At 44.4% G+C, this 19,985-nt stretch overlaps 1 protein-coding gene across 1 annotated transcript in view; it reads right to left on the bottom strand.

Annotated features, from left to right (window-relative positions):
* Window positions 1–432: 432 nt before the first annotated feature.
* The window catches only part of POLR3F (RNA polymerase III subunit F), an 80,708-nt gene continuing 61,155 nt past the window's right edge, over window positions 433–19,985 (bottom strand). Inside the window, exons 7-9 of the mRNA XM_029594466.1 lie at window positions 19,693–19,800; window positions 19,084–19,275; window positions 433–974 (exon numbers count right to left, since the gene is read on the bottom strand). Of these exons, the coding sequence (XP_029450326.1) occupies window positions 897–974; window positions 19,084–19,275; window positions 19,693–19,800 (378 nt within the window). The 3' untranslated portion in view covers window positions 433–896. The remainder of the gene's footprint in view (window positions 975–19,083; window positions 19,276–19,692; window positions 19,801–19,985) is intronic.

The following is a 19,985-nucleotide window of genomic DNA, read 5'->3' on the forward strand; positions in this document are numbered from 1 at the left end:
CCTACTTTGTATGGTCTTCCTGGCCTCTGCTCGAGTTTGAAGATTATGAATTACTTTAAAATTTATTTTTTTTTTAACTTAAAAATCATATACAAGACCTCATATAGACTCTTAGAAAAAGCCATGAAAACCAATTAGTAAAAGTTGGGTTGTGGCACATAATCTTGTTTACTGGTCCTTTTGTTTGGTTTGAGAGAGAGGCTAGATCTACTATGGAAAATGTTAAAGAGCCCATGCAAGTTTCACTTAATATTCAGTACATATACAGCACTATATCCGCTGAGAATATTGGATTCTGGGTCTAAGCTGCCATCTTGCATCTCAGGGATAATTTAACCCATTTAACTTTGAATGCTCAAGCCTAACTTTTTTTCATGAGAATGATCAAGGGATCTATTACATCTTACCAAAGAACATCCTGAGTATTAAATATCTACAGAAAAGACCATGTTTATTTTTATCAAGGTTTGAAGATGACGACAAAAGATTCACTCTGCATGCAGAAGTTCCAGGTCATCTTTCCTACTGACTATTCCAGCTTGTATATCATGTTTGGAAAATAAAAGCTTATGAATCCTAGTGATTGGTGGTTAACTTTATATTCTGAGCAGAAATGTAGACATGAAGCGTCCTTTTCACTGGCAAACGCCTCCAGGTCCATCCTTGATCCTCTGTCAGCACTAAGGTAAAACAAAAGAAAGCCTGCTTCTTGCATGTAATAAAAATAAATATTTGCTCTCCCAGAAATCCAGTCTCATCTACCAGATCAGGAAGGTGGCCACCAATGTCTTATGCATCAAGAACGATCACCTTTATTCTTGAATTAAAAAAGCAAAATGCTTCAGTGACGCAGAGTGCAAAGTGTAGACAATGCTTCGCCAGTTCTCATTTCACCATTAAAATTCCAGCCACTCTGTCATATAAATACAGTTTGATGGAGAAATTTCACCACCTTCATGGCAGTCATCAAAAACCTAAAAAGAAAATGCATCACAAAATAAACAAAACCTGGTGTCACATAACTGAACACTTAATATTGGAAATGCAGTAATGAGTCTGTCATACAAATGGAAAGCAGAGTTGATTACCTGTAACATGTGCTCCAAGGACAGCAGGATGTCAGTCCTTACACATGGGTGACATCACCAGATGAAGCCTGGCATGTAACTTTTGAACTCAAAGATTCTAGAACTTTTAAACATGCCCTACTGAGCATGTACAGCTGAAGTTATCACCCTACCCCTGAGGCAGAGTCCCCTCAGTCCATGATATAGCTAATACATGGAGAGAAACCAACTCCCAGGGGAGATGGGTGGGTTTCATGAGGACTGACAACCTGCTGTCCTTGGAGAACACCTGTTACCGGTAAGCAACTCTTTCTCCGAGGACAAGCAGGACAGCAGAGCTCACACATGGGTGATTCCCAAGCTGTGGGCTGCCCAAGCAGAACAAAGTAGGAAACTGCAGAGTGCTGAAAGCACCACCCCTCTCCCTTTTGCCTGTGAGGCAGCCAACCCACAAAGGGGTCTAGACGGGAAAAGAGTTGAGTTATACAAAGAGAAAACCATAGAATAGACAAACACAAAACCCCAATGTGTAGCAGAAGCACCTAAGGCAGGGGAGTGATGCGAATGCTAGTAAGAAACATACTCTGCAACATGGAAAAAATTACAAGCAGGGTTTCAGATCAGCAAACCCTGAAAACAGTAGGTCTGAACCTCCTGGAAACAGGAAAAGGCCTAGAGAAGCAAACAAGAACTTTTGTACGAAGACTGCAGTTTCCTTCAGTGTCACAAGACAACTGAAAAACCAAGAGGTGCCAGAAAGCCTCCACAGAATGAAACTGCAGTTCCATGGCATCTAAAGGACAGAATGTCTTTGCAGAAGTGTGTCCCATGTTTGGCTGATCAGCACAATGAACAGAAAAAAACAAAACAAAACAATGCTTGGAAGAAGAATTAGCAACAGCAGCAGGGTTTGTGGCAGACAATACCTGTCAAAGTACCAGACATAGCTGACCACGCAGGACAATGTTAAGAGTGACGGGATGAAAGGCAACCCCTGAAATGGGATTGTTAGCCCAAATCATCAAGCACAGAGTTAAACTAGGCTTAAAGCTCACCACACTGCACCCTGTCAAGGGTAGGCCTAGCCATCCTGTCTACAGGATAGCTTAGCTGAGCAGGAAGGCACTTTGGACAACCCAGTAAAGTATGAAAAGCTAAAAGTAGTACAGGCCAAAACTTTGTGAAAAACAGGTGGTACAGCATTCCCTGTAGGTATACACTAAGATATACCACGAATGCCCTAGCTTTTCTTCCCCTCCCCCCAACATCCAAACAAAGTCAGGAGGAGTGAAGAACACAAGGAAGCAGACCGCTGGGCTGCTGGGCTAAGAAAAAGCTGCTAGGCTGTATATCTGAACCCCAATCAAATAACTTATTGCTAAATCCAGTAGGGAGTTCCCCCCCCAGACCTCTCAGCTTGCTTGGAATAGCGGAAACTGAGAGCAAACCCCCAGGGAAGAAATCCCAAAACATTCCACAAGAGACAGAAAGCAGGGAAGCTGTAAGTGCAAACCCCTGCAGAACAGGATTTCTTCACCAGCCTGGAAACCCAAGGGCACCAGGGCAGGGTCAGTGTGATCTTGGAACTGACTGCCCACCAATCTGGCCTAGGTATGGATATCTCAGCCATGATTACATATACTTCCCCCCTAAGGAAGCATACGGTCCAGAAAATGGAACTGTTGCATGAGCCAGGACTCTTCTGTCCACAGACAGGGTTATTCCTAAAATGGGGAAGAACAGCTTGCAAACCACCCCAACAAAAGAGTAGCACCACTGTTGTGGCATCCCTCGTCCCCCAACTCCCTCAGCCATGGATATGGCAAGAGGTTGAAAGGTATACTTGCCAATTAAATGGACTAGAACCCTTCTCAGGGAGGTAGGGTTCCGCAGGCGAGAATGACTGGCAAGAGTAGTCATTCACAAAAATTGCATATTGAGCTCAGCAGGTATCCAATGTGACTGCTGGATGGGAGAAACCCCTTATCTTCACCAAGGAGCTACCCCGAAGAGGAGACCCAGAGTACGACGGGAGACTGAATCTGGAATAACTGGTTCGCAAAATATTTATTTTAAAATTCTTATATACCGCCTATACAATTTGTGGTGGATCTAAGCGGTTTACAAACTGATTAAATAATCCTGCTGTGCCTTAGGACAACCCAAGAACAGCACTATCGTCTGACCTAATCTCGGATCCCACAGGGAACAGAGAGTGGCTGCCAGTCAGAAGCACTAAAATCCCTTCTTCAGGAAACAGAGAACAAGGGCCACTCATTGTAGGGGTGGACAACCAGGTGTCCAGGTTCAGGAGGACCCATAAGGGTCGCCTCCCCTTCCTGAAGGGACAGGAAAGCAATAGGAATTGGTGTATAGTCACTATCCGCTAAGGTTCATAAGCGACCAAATCTGTCACCTGCAGCTACCCTCAGACAGGGTAAGCCAGGCACGGTAATCAACTGAGGAACCACAGCAAAAACAGTCCAGTGACCACCGCTGCTGTCCCCCAACTTCCGCTGGTCTTGGCCTACAAGGAGATGCACAGATTCAAAAGAATATAGAGGCTCCAGATTGGCGACAGACTTGCAAGGGTCAGAGCACCAGGAGTTTTTCCACAAAGGGGATTCCTAACATGGGAGGGGTTGAAAGAAATACTCCTCTTCTGAGGAGGGGGAAGAGTCCCGACACTATCCTCCTGGTAACCACTCCCATAAGGGTTCGACCAGGAATGCAATCGAAGGTCAGTTCAGTTGCCGTGGCGCACAAACTGTTGTGTTCGCCATGAGATCATTGGCTTCCATAGTGCTCGATAGCCGTAGGCCAGTGATGAGATACTCCGATTCCCCTCAGTGTCCTGTCTGGACACCGCAAAGAAGCCTCAAGGGCATCGGTCATACTGGATGCCTTTGGCGCTCCAGGGTGCCTTGGGTCGATGGCAACCCCAGCACTCAGAAGCACTAAGGTCGCCCAAGACCCGAAGTCTCAGTCGCTCGAGGACTTCAGTGGCACTTGAGGGCTCTAGGAGCCCCGGCGATTGATGGCCTCAAGGGCGACCAGGATGCTCAATGGCGATCCCAGTGCCTCGATGGTGCTAGTCATTGTTGAGAGCAGCAACGAATGGCATTGCTAGCAAACATGCCCACTGGCCTCGATGGCATCAAGGGCGGTCACGCACCTCAATGGCATTGAGGGTGACCATGGCAGTCCTGGTCTCCAATGCAGTGCTGACCGTGACACTAGAGGTTGGTGCCACTACACTGCCGCCCATGGCGCTTGATGATGCTAAGGTTCATGCCGTTCCGCTGGTGCATAGAGAGCCTATGGCAATTGATGCGTCTACAGTGCCCAGCCAGCATGCACAACAGCATGCACGGTGTTTGATGGCATCCACGGTAGATGGCTCTTACTGTATTGAGAGTGGTCATGCACCTCAATGGCATCGATGGTGCCCCGGCACCTTGATGGCATCAAGGGTGACCATGGTGCTCAATGGCAATCCTGGTCCCCGACGCAGTTCTGTCATCAATATGTCAGACTATCAGTGCATTGGCATGGGTGTGCCTGGGCAACCGATACTGGGCAAGGCACCAAAGGTGCAAGCAGCAATACTGCTTGCTCAGGCTCCTGCTTTCCTTTTCACAAGGAGGGTAGGCTGCTTTGTCCAGGGCTCCTGTTCATGGAGACTAGTTCCTTTGAATTTGGGGAAGATGAGCTCTTCCCCACTATAGGAACAGTGTGGTCCTTGATTGCTTCACTGTCTGAACCTCCATTGATGCTAATTGATCAATGAAATGACATGGAACTTCTGCCCGGGAAGAGCTCGGGCGAGTCTCCAGGCTCAGCGGCCTACACAGATCACCCATAAACAGACATAGAAATGACGGCAGAAAAAGAAAAATCGGCCCATCCAGTCTGCCCAGCAAGCTCCCACACTTATTTTCCCATACTTATCTGTTTCACCAACCACCAGGCTCAGGGACTTTGTTGGTAACTGCTTGATTCAAATTTCCTGCCACCCCCCTGCCATTGATACAGAGAGTAATGTTGGAGTTGCATCAAAGGTGAGCATAAGGCTTAATGGTTAAGGGTAGTAACCGCTGCCTCAAGAAAGTTACCCCGATGCTTGTTTACCCAGACTGCACAGATCAATGCCTTGTTGGATGTTGTCTGAATGTAAATCCTCTTTTCTACATTCCTCCCTGCTATTGAAGCAGAGAGCAACGCTGTACATGCATTCAAAGTGAAGTATCAGGCTTAATTGGTTTAGGGTAGTAACTGCTGCAATAAGCAAGCTACCCCCACACTTGTTTACCCAGACTGGGTAGTTCAGTCCTTGTTGGTTGTTGTCTGAATGCAATCCTCTTTTCCACATTTCCCCCTGACCTTGAAGCAGAGAGCAATGTTGGAGTTACATTAACCATGTGAAGGCTTATTGAGTAAGGGTAGAAATCACCAGATAGTAGCCACCATTCCAGCAAGCCAACCCTCTGGCTCTTCTCTTCATTCCCATCCTCTAGCCTTTATGGATCCACAGTGTTTATCCCATGCCCCTTTGAAATCCTTCACAGTTTTAGTCTACACCACTTCCTCTGGAAGGGCATTACAGGCATCCACCACCCTCTCCGTGAAGAAATACTTCCTGACATTGGTTCTGAGTCTTCCTCCCTGGAGTTTCAAATCATGATCCCTAGTTCTACTGATTTTTTTCCAATGGAAAAGGTTTTTTGTTGACCATGGATCATGAAAACCTTTCAAGTATCTAAAAGTCTGTCTCATATCACCCCTGCTCCTCCTCTTCTCCAGGGTATACATATTTAGGTTCTTCAATCTCTCCTTAAAAGTCATTTTATGAAGACCATCCACCTTTTTGGTCACCCTTCTCTGGATCGCCTCCATCCTGTCTCTGTCCCTTTGGAGATACGGTCTCCAGAAATGAAGACAGTACTCCAGGTGAGGCCTCACCAAGGCCCTGTACAAGGGGATCATCACTTCCTTTCTCTTACTAGTATTCTTCTCTCTAAACAGCCCAGCATTCTTCTGGCTTTAGCTATTGCCTTGTCACATTGTTTCGCCGACTTCAGATCGAAGGACACTATCACCCCAAGGTCTCTCTCCTGCTCCATGTACATCAGCCCTTCACCCCCCATCAAATACAGTTCTTTCGGATTTCCACACCCCATATGCATGACTCTGCCCTTCTTGGCATTGAATCTCAGCTGCCATATCTTCGACCACTCTTCAGCTTCCTTAAATCCAGTCTCATTCTCTCCACTCCTTCCGGCATGTCCACTCTGTTGCAGATCTTAGTACCATCCGCAAAAAGACAAACCTTACCTTCTATCCTGTCTCCAATGTCACTCACAAAGATATTGAACAGGATCGGTCCCTACACCGATCCTTGCGGCACTCTGCTTAACACCGCTCTCTCTTCAGAGTAAGTTCCATTTGCCATCACACATTGTTTTCTGTCTGTCAACCAGTTTGCAATCCAGGCCATCACCTTGGCACTCACTCTTAAGCTTCTCATTTTATTCACAAGCCTCCTGTGCGGGACTGAATCAAAAGCTTTCCTGAAATCCAAGTAGATGACATTGAGCGCTCTTCCTCAATCCAATTCCCTAGTCACCCAATCAAAAAAGTCAATCAGATTTGTCTGACAGGACCTTCCCCTGGTGAATCCATTCTGCCTCTGGTCCAGCAATTCTTCTGACTGTAGATAGTTCACTATTCTTTCTTTCAGCAGCAGCTCCATTATTTTTCCCACCACCGAGGTGAGGCTAACCGGCCTGCAGTTTCCAGCCTCCTTTCTGCTCCCACTCTTCTGAAGCAGGAGCCCCATCGCTCTTCTCAAATCACTCCCGTTTCTAGGGATCTATTGAATAGGTCTCGCAGCGGACCCACCAGCACATCTCTGAGCTCCCTCAGTATCCTAGGATGAACCTCATCAGGCCCCATGGCTTTGTCCACTTTCAGTTTTCCTAGCTCTTCCCATACATTCTCTTCTGAAAACAGAGTTTCATCTACTCCACTCCCCTCCAGTTTCTTGTTAACTAGCAACGGTCCCATCTCCAGAGTCCTCTTTAGTGAACACCGAACTGAAGTATCAGTTTAATATTTCTGCCATTTCTTTGTCTCTCTCCACACATTGATCCTTTTCACCTTTCAATTTCACTATACCACTTTGGATTTTTCTCCTTTCTCTGATGTATCTGCAAAATGTTTTGTCACCTCGCTTTACCTCTTTGGCAATCCTTTCTTCCGCTTGACTTTTTGCTGTCTTGATTACTTTGTTCGTCTCCCTCAATTCCACCAGATATTCTTCCTTGTCATCCTCCCTTTGGCATCCTTTATATTTCTTAAACGCTGTTCTTTTAGCTTTTATTTTATCGGCCACCTCCTTTGAGAACCAGAACCCATGGACTGCATTCTGCCAGTCCTGCCATCACACGACAAAGGTACAAAAACAGTCAGAGCAATGAGAGGGTACAGAAAGTAAATTGCAGGTGCAGTTTTTTTTTAAGGGATAGAATTAGACTCTGCCAGGCTGCACAGCGACTAAGACTTGCCATGCGGCTGGCAGACAGTGGAAAAGAGGGAAAAAGAAAAAAGGGAAAATAAAGTTAACAAAGAAAAAGAAAAAACAGCTGCAACTCTAGAAAAATCACTTTACAAAAATTGTGAGGAGAGAGCAAAGCTGAATATTGTGACACATTTGGTTCCCATAACCACACGGCTCCACGGAAAGAAAGAGACTGAGGGACTCTGTCTAGGGGACAGGTGATAACTACAGTTGCACATGCTCCGTAAGGTTGTTTAAAAATTCTAGAATCTTTGAGATCAAAGTTCTGTGCCAGGGTCCATCCGATAATGTCACCCATGCATAAAGACTGCCATCCTGCTTGTCCTCGGAGAAAATTTACTACTTCAAAAGTATACTGCAGCCAGCTCTGGGATGGATGGATCCGCACAGCTGTGGTACTGAGTTAAAATGATTTACCTGGTCAGGGCAAAAAAGAGAGAGTTACAAGAACATAAGAGATGCCATATTGGGTCAGACTTAAGATCCTCGAGCATAGCATCTTATCGATGATGGTGGCCAGTTCAATTCACTTGAAAGTACCTGGCAGATCCTAATAGGAAAGTCCATTCCACGTTGCTCACTGCCAGAAGTAAGAGATGGAGTGGCCCAAGTTTATTATTAGTATACTTGGGCTACCTTGGCTAAACATCATTACATACACTCTTTTACTCTGTACCTGTTTCACAGTCACCCTTGCCCTTAGCTGCTTTGCTTTATTGTCATGAAAATCTGATTTTGTTGACACTGTTTAAAGCAGCAGTACTAGTAAAATTTTTATATGATTCTCCCTTATTTCTTCTGGAGTTCTATTCCATCCTGGTAGAGATATTGGTGTGTTAAAGTTTTGGAATACTCCTTACTCAGCTACTCCTAAACACATGAATCTAGGTACATCGAGTCACTGGAGATCCTGCACTTGTTTTCCTCTGTCATCTGGAATTTGTTGCTGGAGAATGTGGTTAAGGCTAGTAGTGTAGTGGAGTTTAAAAAAGGTTTGGACAAATTTCTGGAGGACAGATTCATAATTATTATTCCATGACAGAAAAATAGTCAAAGTAATCTCCAATAGCTGGAAATTCCAATGTTTGGACATGTGCAATTTCTTTGATAATGCCATTGTCAAAAATGTACATGCAGTGAACACATCAGTATATAACCATATCCAATTCTTTTTAATAGTCTGCAACATGGCCCAGAGTCTAGAGAACAACTGGGAAGCTTGCTGCATCTTTAACAAAAATTTCTATCCTGATAAAAACAATTTCTGTAGTGAATGTAGAACTGATGAAAAATTCTAAAACTGAAGTCCTTTCTTTCCACACAGAAGGTGGTTCCATGGTGCCCTGCCAAGGTGGCTCACCTTTGTGCAAAAGGGTCTACTAGCTCTGTGGCTGACAGGGTAATTCAGTCTCCATTCCCATCCAATCTTTGGCTTCTCTGTCTAGACTCCCAATAATGCACCACTTAGGGCCTCATTCACCAAGGCTTTTCTGCCATTCTGTCTCAAAGAGTAAAAGGTTAAGTGTATCAGGCCCTTAGCACAAAATTGAAATGGAGATTTCAGCAACATGGACACCTGTCCACTGAGAACTGAACTTAGACCAGCACCTCATTTCCCATTAGTAACTGACCTGAGCCCGATTTAAACCAGCGACAGGAGGTGAAAGGCTGCATAACCCCGACATATCCAGCTCCCATTTCACCACACACACTAACTAATTTTGATGTTACTATGAGTCATAAAATCATAAGAATTACCATACCGGGTCAAAACAAGGGTCCATCAAGCCCAGTATCCTGTTTACAACAGTGGCCATCCAGGTCACAAGTACCTGGTAGGATCCCAAACAGTAGATAGATCCCATGCTGCTAACTTCCCTTCCAGGAACTTGCCCTTTTTTTTTTTTAAATTCAGCTACACTAGCTGCCTTTACCAGTTCCTCCAGCAATGAATTCCAGAACTTAAGTGTGCATTGAATGAAAAAGTATTTTTTTCAAATTTAAAATGTGCCACTTACTAACTTCATAGTGTTTCTCCTAGTTTTTGTTGTTGAAAGAATAACGAACAAATTCACATTTACCCATTCTATTCCACTCATGATTTTATAGATCTCTATTATACCCCCCTCTATCCCCTTTATGATTTTGGTCGCCCTTCTCTGTACTTTTTCCAGTTCAGTTATATCTTTTTTTGAGATGTGGTGACAGAACTGCACACAGCACTCCAGTTGCAGCCTCACCAAGGAGCAATAGAAAGGTATTATGACATTCTCCATTTTATTCTCCATTTCTTTCCTGATAATTCCTAATATTATGTTTTTGACAGTCAACATACAGTGGATTTCAAAGTATTGTCCATAACAATACCCAGATACTTTTCCTGGATTATAAATCCTAATATGGAACCTAACATCATAACTATAGTGTGGATTACTTTTCCCTATGTGCATCATTTTGCATTTGTCCACATTAAATTTCATCTGCCATTTGTATGCACAATCTCCTAGTCTCGCATGTCATCCTTCAATTTCTCATAATCCACTTGTGATTTCACTATTTGTAATAATTTGTCATCTGCAAATTGGTCATCTCACTTGTCATTCCCTTTTCCAGATCATTTATAAATATATTAAAACATACTGGTCCCGGTACAGTTCTCTGAGGCACTCCCACTGAGAAAACTGACCATTTATTCCTACTCTATTTTCTATTTTTTAATCAGTTTGCAATCCATAATATGACACTGCCTCCTATCCCATGACCTATCTTAGGAGTCTTTTATGGCCGAGTTTGTTAAATGCCTTCTGAATATCTAAATACACTATATCCATTGGATCACCATTATTAACCCCTTCAAAAAAGTGTAGCAGAATGATGAAGCAAGACTTGCCTTGAGTAAATACATGCTGGCTGTGTCCAATTAGATCATACCTTTCCATATGTTCTGTGATTTTATTCTTTAGAATAGTTTCTATGATTTTTCCCAGCACCAAAGTCAGGCTCAACACTCCATAGTTTCCAAGATCACCCCTGGAGCCCTTTTTAAAGATTGGCATCACATTGGCCACCCTCTAATCTTTAGGTAGAATACATGATTTTAATGATAGGTTACAAGTTACTAGTAATAGATCTGCAATTTCATTTTTGACTTATTTCAGAACTCTGGGGTGCAAACCATTTGGTCCAGGCAATTTGTTACTCTTATTTTATCAATCTGCCCTATTACATCATCCAGGGTCGCCATGATGTTTCAGTTCTTCCAAATCTTCACCACTAAATACCTTTTCTGGCACAGGTATCTCTCCAACATGCTCTTCAATAAACACAGAAGCAAAAAATGTATTTACTCTTTAAGCATCCCTTTAACCCCCTCAATCATCTAACGGTCCAACCAACTCCCTTACAAACTTCCTGCTGCGGATATATTTAAAAAGGGTTTTATGATTAGTTTTGCCTCTATGACAAGCTTCTTCTCAAATTCTCTTTATGTCTGTCTTCTCAATATTTTACATCTAACTTGCCAATGCTTATGCTTTTCTCTGTTTTCTTCAGCTGGAACCTAATTTTTAAAAGAAGTTTTTTTGGCTAAAATCACCACTTTTGCCTTACCTGTTAACCATGCCAGCAATAATTTGGCCTTCCTCCTTTCCTAATGCATGGAATAGAAGTCCAGACCAGATGTAAGATGGTATTTTTAAAAAAACAGTGTCCATGCCTGATGTAAACTCTCTACCTATGTAGCTGCACTTTTTAGTTTTTTTTTCTAATTATTTTCCTCATTTTATCAAAGTCTCCCTTTTGAAAGTTAAATGCTAGAACAGTAGGTTTACTTAATGTCCTCCCTCCAGTCATTAACTCAAATTTGTTCACATTATGATCACTTGTCAAGTGGCCCCACCACCATATACTGCATTCCACTAGGAATCAGGTCTAAAATAGCTTTCCCTCTCATCAGTTCTAGGTCCAGCTGCTCCCTGAAGCAGTCATTTATTTCACCTAGAAACTTTACCTCCTTAGCATGTCCTGATGTGAGAGTTGACGGGCTGAACATATTACCACCAGGAATACTGTCTTCAATGTTAAGAGGCATAGTGACAGACTGCGCATCGGTCTGAAGGAAGACCCCGCTAGAAAGTCCAATACCAGATTGAGGTTCCATAAGGGGACCGGACACTTTAGGGGTGGACGGAGTTGTTTAACCCCTTTTAAGAAACGGGCCAAGTCTGGATGAGCTGACAGACTGATTCCGTTCACTTCGGTTCTGAAGCAGGAGAGGGCTGCTACCTGAACCTTGAGGGTAGGAATTCCAGAATCATGGGAATCTTGGCTGTTCATGGGGGCACCCCGCGATGCTCGCATCAGGCATCAAATATCCTCCAGATCCTTATGTATGCCAGAGACGTTGAGAACTTCCGCACATGGAGCAGGGTGGTGATCATGCCCTTTGAGTAACCGTGTTTCTTTAGGCGAGTCCTCTCAAGGGCCATACTGTAAGAGAGAATCGAGACAGATCTTCTTGAAGGATCGGGCCCTGCTGGAGGAGGTCCCTGTGTGGAGGGTAGGCACAGAGGGCTCCCTGCAAGGAGTCTTTGCATGTCTGCATACCATGGGCGTCTTTGGCCAATCTGGGGCCACTAGTAGGACTAGTCCCCTGTGGTGTTCTATCTTGCGGATGATCCTGCCCAGTAGCGGCCATTGGGGGGGGGGGGGGGGGGGCGGGAGATGTACAGTAAAGTCCTCCTCTGGCCAGGTCTGGGCAAGGGCGTCGATCCCTTGGGAGTGCAGATCTCGTCTGCGGCTGAAGAACCTGGGGACTTGGGCATTGAGAGAGGTGGCCAGTAGGTCCATGGTTGGGAGGCCTCTATTTGACAGCGCCCATTCCCCCGGATCTAGGCTTTCTCTGCTAAGGAAGTCTGCTGAGACATTGTCTTTCCCTGCGATGTGGGAGGCCTAGATCCCTTGTAGGTTTATCTCCACCCATGCCATGAGGGGGGTCTATCTCCAGAGACACCTGCTGGCTCCTGGTTCCTCCCTGCCGGTTGATGTAGGCAACCGTTGTTGGCGTTGTCTGGCATCACTCGAATCGCTTGCCCTTGGAGACTGTAGCTGAACCGCAGGCATGCTAGTCTGACTGCTCGAGCTTTTATGTTCTATTTCACCTCTTCCTTGTTCCATTGTCCCTGGGTCGTCAGTTCCTGACAGTGGGCTCCCCACCCTCGAAGGCTTGCGCTGTGGTGAGCATGATCCAGTTCAGTGGGGATATGCTTACACTTCTGCTTAGGTGACTTTCTTGTAGCCACCACTGAAGCTGAGAACATACCTTCGCTGGTAGGTGGAGGCGAATCGAGTAGTCTTGGGACAGTGGGTTCCAGCGTGATAGTAAGGAGCGTTGGAGTAGCCGCATGTGAGCCCTTGCCCACGGTACTACTTCTAGAGTTGATGCCATGAGCCTGAGGACCTGAAGGTAGTCCCATACTTTGGGGCGTATAGTGGTCCTCAAATTGGCATACTTGTCCATCAGTTTTCTCCTTCGCGGGGAAGGGAGGAAAACCTTGTTCTGTTTGGTGTCGAAACGGGCCCCCAGGTACTCTAAGGACTGAGAGGGCTGCAGACTGCTCTTGACTGTGTTCACAACCCAACCGAGTTCCTGCAGGAGATTGACTCTGCTGGTCACCTGAAGGCTCTCTTCCGAAGACTTCGCCCAGATCAGCCAGTCATCCAAGTAAGGTTGTACCAAGATCCCTTCTTTCCTCAGTGTTGCTGCCACGACTACAATAATTTTGGAGAATGTTCTGGGGGCAGTTGCCAGGCCGAAGGGTAGTGCCTGGAACTGGTAATGATGGCCCAGTACCGCAAAACGTAGAAAACGTTGGTGGTCTTGATGGACTGGGATGTGAAGGTAGGCCTCGGAGAGATCCAGGGAGGTTAGGAACTCTCCTGGTTGCACTGCCATTATTATTGAGCGGATAGTTTCCATGAGGAATTGTAGAATCCGCAGATGGTTGATGTTTTTGAGGTCCAGGATGGGTCGGAATGACCCCTCTTTCTTGGGCACAATAAAATAGATAAGAGTAGCGCCCTGTATTTTGCTGGGGTGTAGATACCGAAATTATAGCCTTCAGACTGAGTAGTTTTTTCTCAGTGTGGATTTCACTGCCAGTCTCTTGAGGCGGGAGTGGCAGGGTGACATTATAAGTTTGTCCCGAGGGATGCTGTGAAATTGCAGAGAGTAGCCTTCTCATACGATGTTTAATACCCATTTGTCTGACGTGATCTTGACCCATCGTTGGCAGAAGGAGAGTCGCCCCACTTGCTGGCTAACTTCTCTAATTCGCTTCTGAATAGGAGAGATCCCTTAAAGGGCATTCTTGTGCAATTCGCCTTAGAAGTCGCGTCTGCAGACCAGTTCCGCAATCATAACTGCCTTCTGGCCGCCACTACTGAGGCTACTCCTCTGGCTGAGGTACGCACCAGGTCTGAGCTTGTGTCCGTCAGGAAGGCTGCGGAGGTTCAATCGCTTCTCTGGCATACATTCCGGAATCATCTGCCTCTCTCGAGAGGAGCAAGCAGGAGCGTGCCACCAGCGTGTAGCAGGAAGCAATCTGCAGTGTCATAGCTGTTGCGTCAAAGGCTTGCTTAAGGATGGATTCTAATTGTCTATCTTGAGTATCCTTCAATGCTGACCCTCCCTCAATGGGAATGGTTGTTCGCTTTGAGACGGCGCAGACCATGGCGTCCACTTTCGGAAAAAAAACCACAGGTGTTCCTTGGTCGCTGGTTCCAGTAGGTACAAGGCTTCCAAGGCCCGACCCTCCTTTAAAGTTCACCGCCGGGGCATCCCATTCTAGGTCAATTAGTTCCTGGATAGCTTCCAGCCATTGGGAAATAGCATGAGGCTTTATGGAGGGACACCAAGATGGGGTTCTTCTTTGGTTCCGCCATAGGGTCTTGTGCCTGGAATCCGCAGAGTCTGGGAGACAAGGGCTAGCAATTAGTCTTTATGGAAGAAGCGAAGCATGGTTCTGTATAGTTCCAGGACTGGAGGGATTTCCCCTTCCTCCAGTGAGCCACCATCATCATCTGTGGTGTCTGAATCCCTGTTAGGGACATTCTTGGTAAGGTGGGGCATATCTCGAGGTACCCGAGCAGGGCTGGGAGGGTCAGGTGCTCCCAGCTGGGATTCCACCCAGGTCATGGCTAGGGCTGCCTGTGGCTGAACGAAGGCTTGCAGTCCCAGGAAAAATTCCAACCAGGAGAAGGCTCCTGGATCCATATTAGCTCCAGGAGGAGTTGGAGTAGGGGCCACTGAACTGCCCTCTCGTGGAGAAGACGCTATTTTGGAATTGCTTAGCTCCGGGGTGCTGTCTGATGAGGTAGTTCCCGACCCATCCTCAGACTGTGAAGGACCAGGCTTGGATGGTCCTCCCTGGCTTCCTCGCAGTGTTGACACAGATAGGACTCCAATTCAGGCTGTGCAGCTCTGATGTGGCAGGCTGTGCAAAGGGAGTGCCTTCTGAGCTTCTTTGCCACCGATGCCATTGCCTCTGTGTATAATCGCACAGGAAATATGCGCGACAACAAAAAGAGAAATAGATGAATTCAAATATCGCCCACCTTTTAACACAGAAACACTGAAAGACAAATTAGAAGTAAAACTAACTGATATGGATTACACCAACTGCCACTCCGCAATCATATCATGGATACAAACCACCAAGGATCTAGCAGATGAGATAAACCCAATAAAAAACATTAAAATAAAAGAACCCAAAGCATCTAAACAATGGCATAATGAAAAGATAAAGGAAACCAAAAGAAATCTGAGAAAAAAAGAAAGAGAATGGAGAAAAACCAAAACACAAGAGAACCTAACTAAATATAGAAAACATCTAGCCTACTATAAACAAACTATACTCAACGCAAAAATATATTACAGTACTAAAATAGAAAAATTTGCAAACAACCCAAGAACACTATTCAGCATTGTAAATAATCTCATCAATGATAAAACGGATACTCCTCAAAACGTATCAGAAAATAAATGTAATGAAATAGCCACTTTCTTCAATGAGAAAATTATGAACCTAAAAAACAAGATTCCCAACACAACCAAACAAATCATTAAAATGCAAAAACGAGATATTATTCAATGGTCAGAATTCAATGAGATTTCGGAACTAGAAGTCGAAACCATACTAAAAAGAATTAACCCGCCCCACATGCCGTTGACACTATACCAACCATAGAAATAAAAAAAATAGTCAACACTGTATCCCCGACACTAACAAAGATTATCAATCTATCCTTGACAGAAGCAAACTTGCCAGACTCACTAAAAGGGGCAATTGTAAAACCAATTTTAAAGAAAAAAAAACCAGTGATCTAAACATTCTGAACAATTATAGGCCAGTATCAAACTTACCACTAATCGCAAAATTAATAGAAAAATCCATACAAAAACAGCTCACTGAACATTTAGAGAACAACAATATCCTATATCCATCACAACATGGCTTTCGCAAAAACTACAGTACTGAAACGCTACTGCTGGCCCTAACAGATAACATCATGAGAGGCTTTGACAGCGGGAAGCGGTACATCCTAATGATGCTTGACCTATCAGCAGCATTTGATACTGTAAATCATAACATCCTACTAAATAGATTAGAAGAAATAGGCTTAGGTAATAAAACAATCAAATAGTTCCAATCATACCTAGACAACAGATACTACAAAGTACAGATAAAAGAGGTAATGTCAAATAAAATAAAACTTCAAACTGGAGTCCCACAGGGATCAGCTTTATCGGCCACCCTATTCAACATATACCTACTACCACTTTGTCACCTTCTAGCTGGTCTAAACATCTCACACTACATTAACGCTGATGATATCCAAATAATCTTACCCATTGATGATACAATCAAAAAGACCCTGAACATAGCTAATATGTATCTGGATATCATCAAACAATTACTGAACGAGATGGAACTAGTGATTAACATAGAGAAAACAGAATTCCTACTCTTGGAACGCAAAAACGTTGAAATCATCCAAAACCCTATCACACTCAAAAACAACCAAAAAATTAAACTGAGAAAGTGAGAAACCTCGGAGTAATAATTGACACAGAACTGAACCTAAAACAACACATATCATTAAAAGTAAGGGAAGGATACGCCAAACTCATGACCCTCAGAAGACTAAAACCTCTACTGACAACAAGTAACTTCCGTTCAGTGTTACAAGCTCTTGTTTTCGCAAGCACGGATTACTGTAATGCCCTCCTACTTGGTTTACCATACACAACAATTAGACCACTCCAAATAATGCAGAACACGGCCGCCAGAATTCTGACTGGTAAAAGTAAAAGAGACCACATCACGGAAACCCTGATGGAATTACACTGACTACCCATTGAGGAAAGAATACAGTATAAAACCCTTTGTACAATACATAAGCTAATACATAATGAAAATGCTGATTGGCTGAATACAGCCCTCCATGTACACGTCCCTAACAGAAACCTGAGATCAGCTAATAAAGCCTTACTGTCCATCCCCTCAATCAAAACAGCCAAACTAACCCAAGTAAGGGAAAGAGCGCTCTCCTTAGCAGGTCCTATGCTATGGAACTCCATGCCCGTCGAGATCCACTTACAAAGAGACATCAAAACCTTCAGAAAACATTTAAAAACATGGTTATTCAAACAGGCATACAACAAAGAGAAAGGAGAGTAGAACACTGGGGAAAAAGAAAAGCGATTGGCAGCACACCCTAAACACACTACACAAATCAACACGGGTACATTTTCTATTTTAATCATTAATCTCAAATATCTAGAATAAGATGACAGTTTCTCTTTTATTCCCACTCAAAATAAACGGACATAGCATAACACATCCAATTATGAGTTTGTTTTTTTATTACTACTTTTTTACCGTAAAGTCTTGGCACATGTATAATGATAGAATTCATAATCTTTTCCAATATTAATATTTGTGCCTTATTGTGAACCGTTATGATGGTACCTAACTTAGTGACGGTATAGAAAAGGTTTTAAATAAATAAAATAAATAAATGAGCGAGGCTGTGTGCGCGATTGTGCGAGTATCTATACCGACGCACAAGTTGGGCGCTCTGACCGTCCAGCCTGCCCCGCGAGTACTGATGGCGTCGGAGCCCACCGCGAGCAAAATGGTGTCTCTGGGGGTCACCACATGGCTGCCTCACTAAGCCGAAAACGGGGCCTAGCCCATCGGGGGCTGCTCAACTCGTTCGGAGCCTCCCCTTGTTACCTCGCTGGGATTGGTACGGCTCATCGAGAAGGAGACCAGAGAAGACTCACCGGAGTCCCTCTTGTTCTCTGGCTTTAAGAATTAAAAAAAACTTACCTGGTTCTCAGCGCTTACCGCCTGAGTGCAGAGACTGTCTCCAGCTGCCGGGGGAGAGGGCTTTGGCCTTCACCACCGTGCTCGACTTGCACCTGCTGCCTTTCAGCCGCTTCAGCGGCTAAGTCCATGCCGGGAACCGGCTACCGGACCAAGGCACCTCTGAGGGATCGGAATCACCTCAGGAATTCTCGACTGGAGGAGGGACCCTTAGGTATCACCGCAGGAGAGCGGAGCCAATTCTTCTTTAAAGGTAAAAGATATATATTTTTTTTTTGATCCCGCTAGCAATGTGCTAGCGAGAGAATAGTGTCCTCATCTGCTAGGGAGATGGAAAAATACTGAGGAGCTGAGGTCACTGCAGGGGTATATCTAGGGTGACGTCAGCTTTGAAATCTGACTCCGTCTCCTATCTGCTAGCAGAAGAGCACATAACCCACTGGTCCTGAGTCCATCTGGCTACACACTAGGAAACTACCATTATTACTGTGTTGCCAAATTTGTTAGCTTCCTTAATTTCCATTAGTATTTCATTATCCATCTGTTCTTTTTGGCCAGGTGGACCGCTATAAGCCCATCACACATGAATTTCCACTCAAAGATTCTACTGTTCATTTAGTCTCCTGCAGGATCCTTATCCTGTTGGAATCTATGCCATTCTAATATAAAGCACTCCCCCTGTCCTCCCCCCACCAAATTAATCCACCTTATCATTGCAATATAATTCATACCCTGGTATAACACTGTCCCACTGGTTATCCTCCATCCACCTCTTCATTCAGTGCTATACATTCTAACTCTCCCATCTTACTTTTTAGACTTCTGGCATTAGCAAACAGACATTTCAAGGTACATTTTTCATTTGTATATGCAACTTTCTTAGCATTGACAGGGATAATTTGGAATCTTTTAACTCAATCTGTTCTTTACTTATAGACAAATGGGCTATGTATGCTTTCACTGGATCCTTTCTATCGGGATGCCTAACTCCCATGTTTAAAAGATGTTCTATGTTATTTTTAAAGGTTAGTCATAGTTTACTCACTGGACAGAGGCCACATGGTGTTCGCATGATTCCTGCAGGATGGATAATGGGATTGACGGCTCGGTATAGTTTCATCTGCCCATCTACGCTACCCACCGTCCCTTCTTTAGCAGCAATGATGGTCATTTCCACTTTCCCATCGTAAATTAATGTGTTGAGAATGGTTTCAATATCGTCCATCGACAATTCTACCTAGCGTGTGTAGCACAGTTTAGGTGTGAAAAAAAGAAAAATACATTAACAGTGAAACATTCAGGTTTTTTTTTTTTTTTTTTAACTGCAGGCATGTGAAGGACAAAATGCCTAGAGGCCAAGGCTCGCATTTGATGGCTCCTGGCGATGGAATGGAAACAAGTCAAAACAGAAGCACAAAGAGGCCCAAGTGTTCCACATATAAAACCAGGACGTTATTTTATTTTCCTCCCGTTCCTCCAATCCTTAACTATGATGTGACAACCAGGAAAGAGAGGTCTTAGCCAGGCTTGATACTTCTTACAGGGCTCTGATAAATATTCTTAGAAAGCAAAAGTTTCTTCCAGCAGAAGAGGTTCTTCCAATCTGAGCCCCTCTGTTGAGAGGAGGCCTAGTTAATATCAGTAGCTGCCTCACCTTGCTGATGCCCAGCTCACAGATGAATTTCCACACCTCATGCGACGATGCAAATGAACTATTCCTCTGTATCATAGGGTTCTGCTTACTGTCTCGTGCGGCATCTGCCTGTACAAATACAAGGGAAAAAGAGGAGAATGCAGACTTAAACAGTCCTATGGATAACTCATTTATAGACACTAATTACAGGCAAGTGCAGGATCCCTCAGACAAATAAAATGCTGATGGAGACATGGGTGATGTGATCAGAACCAGGAAGAAAGAAGAACTATATGAAGACGGCTATCTGTTTC

The sequence above is a fragment of the Rhinatrema bivittatum genome, chromosome 3 (assembly GCF_901001135.1).
Source record: "Rhinatrema bivittatum chromosome 3, aRhiBiv1.1, whole genome shotgun sequence".
In the NCBI taxonomy this organism is placed as follows: Eukaryota; Metazoa; Chordata; class Amphibia; order Gymnophiona; family Rhinatrematidae; genus Rhinatrema; species Rhinatrema bivittatum.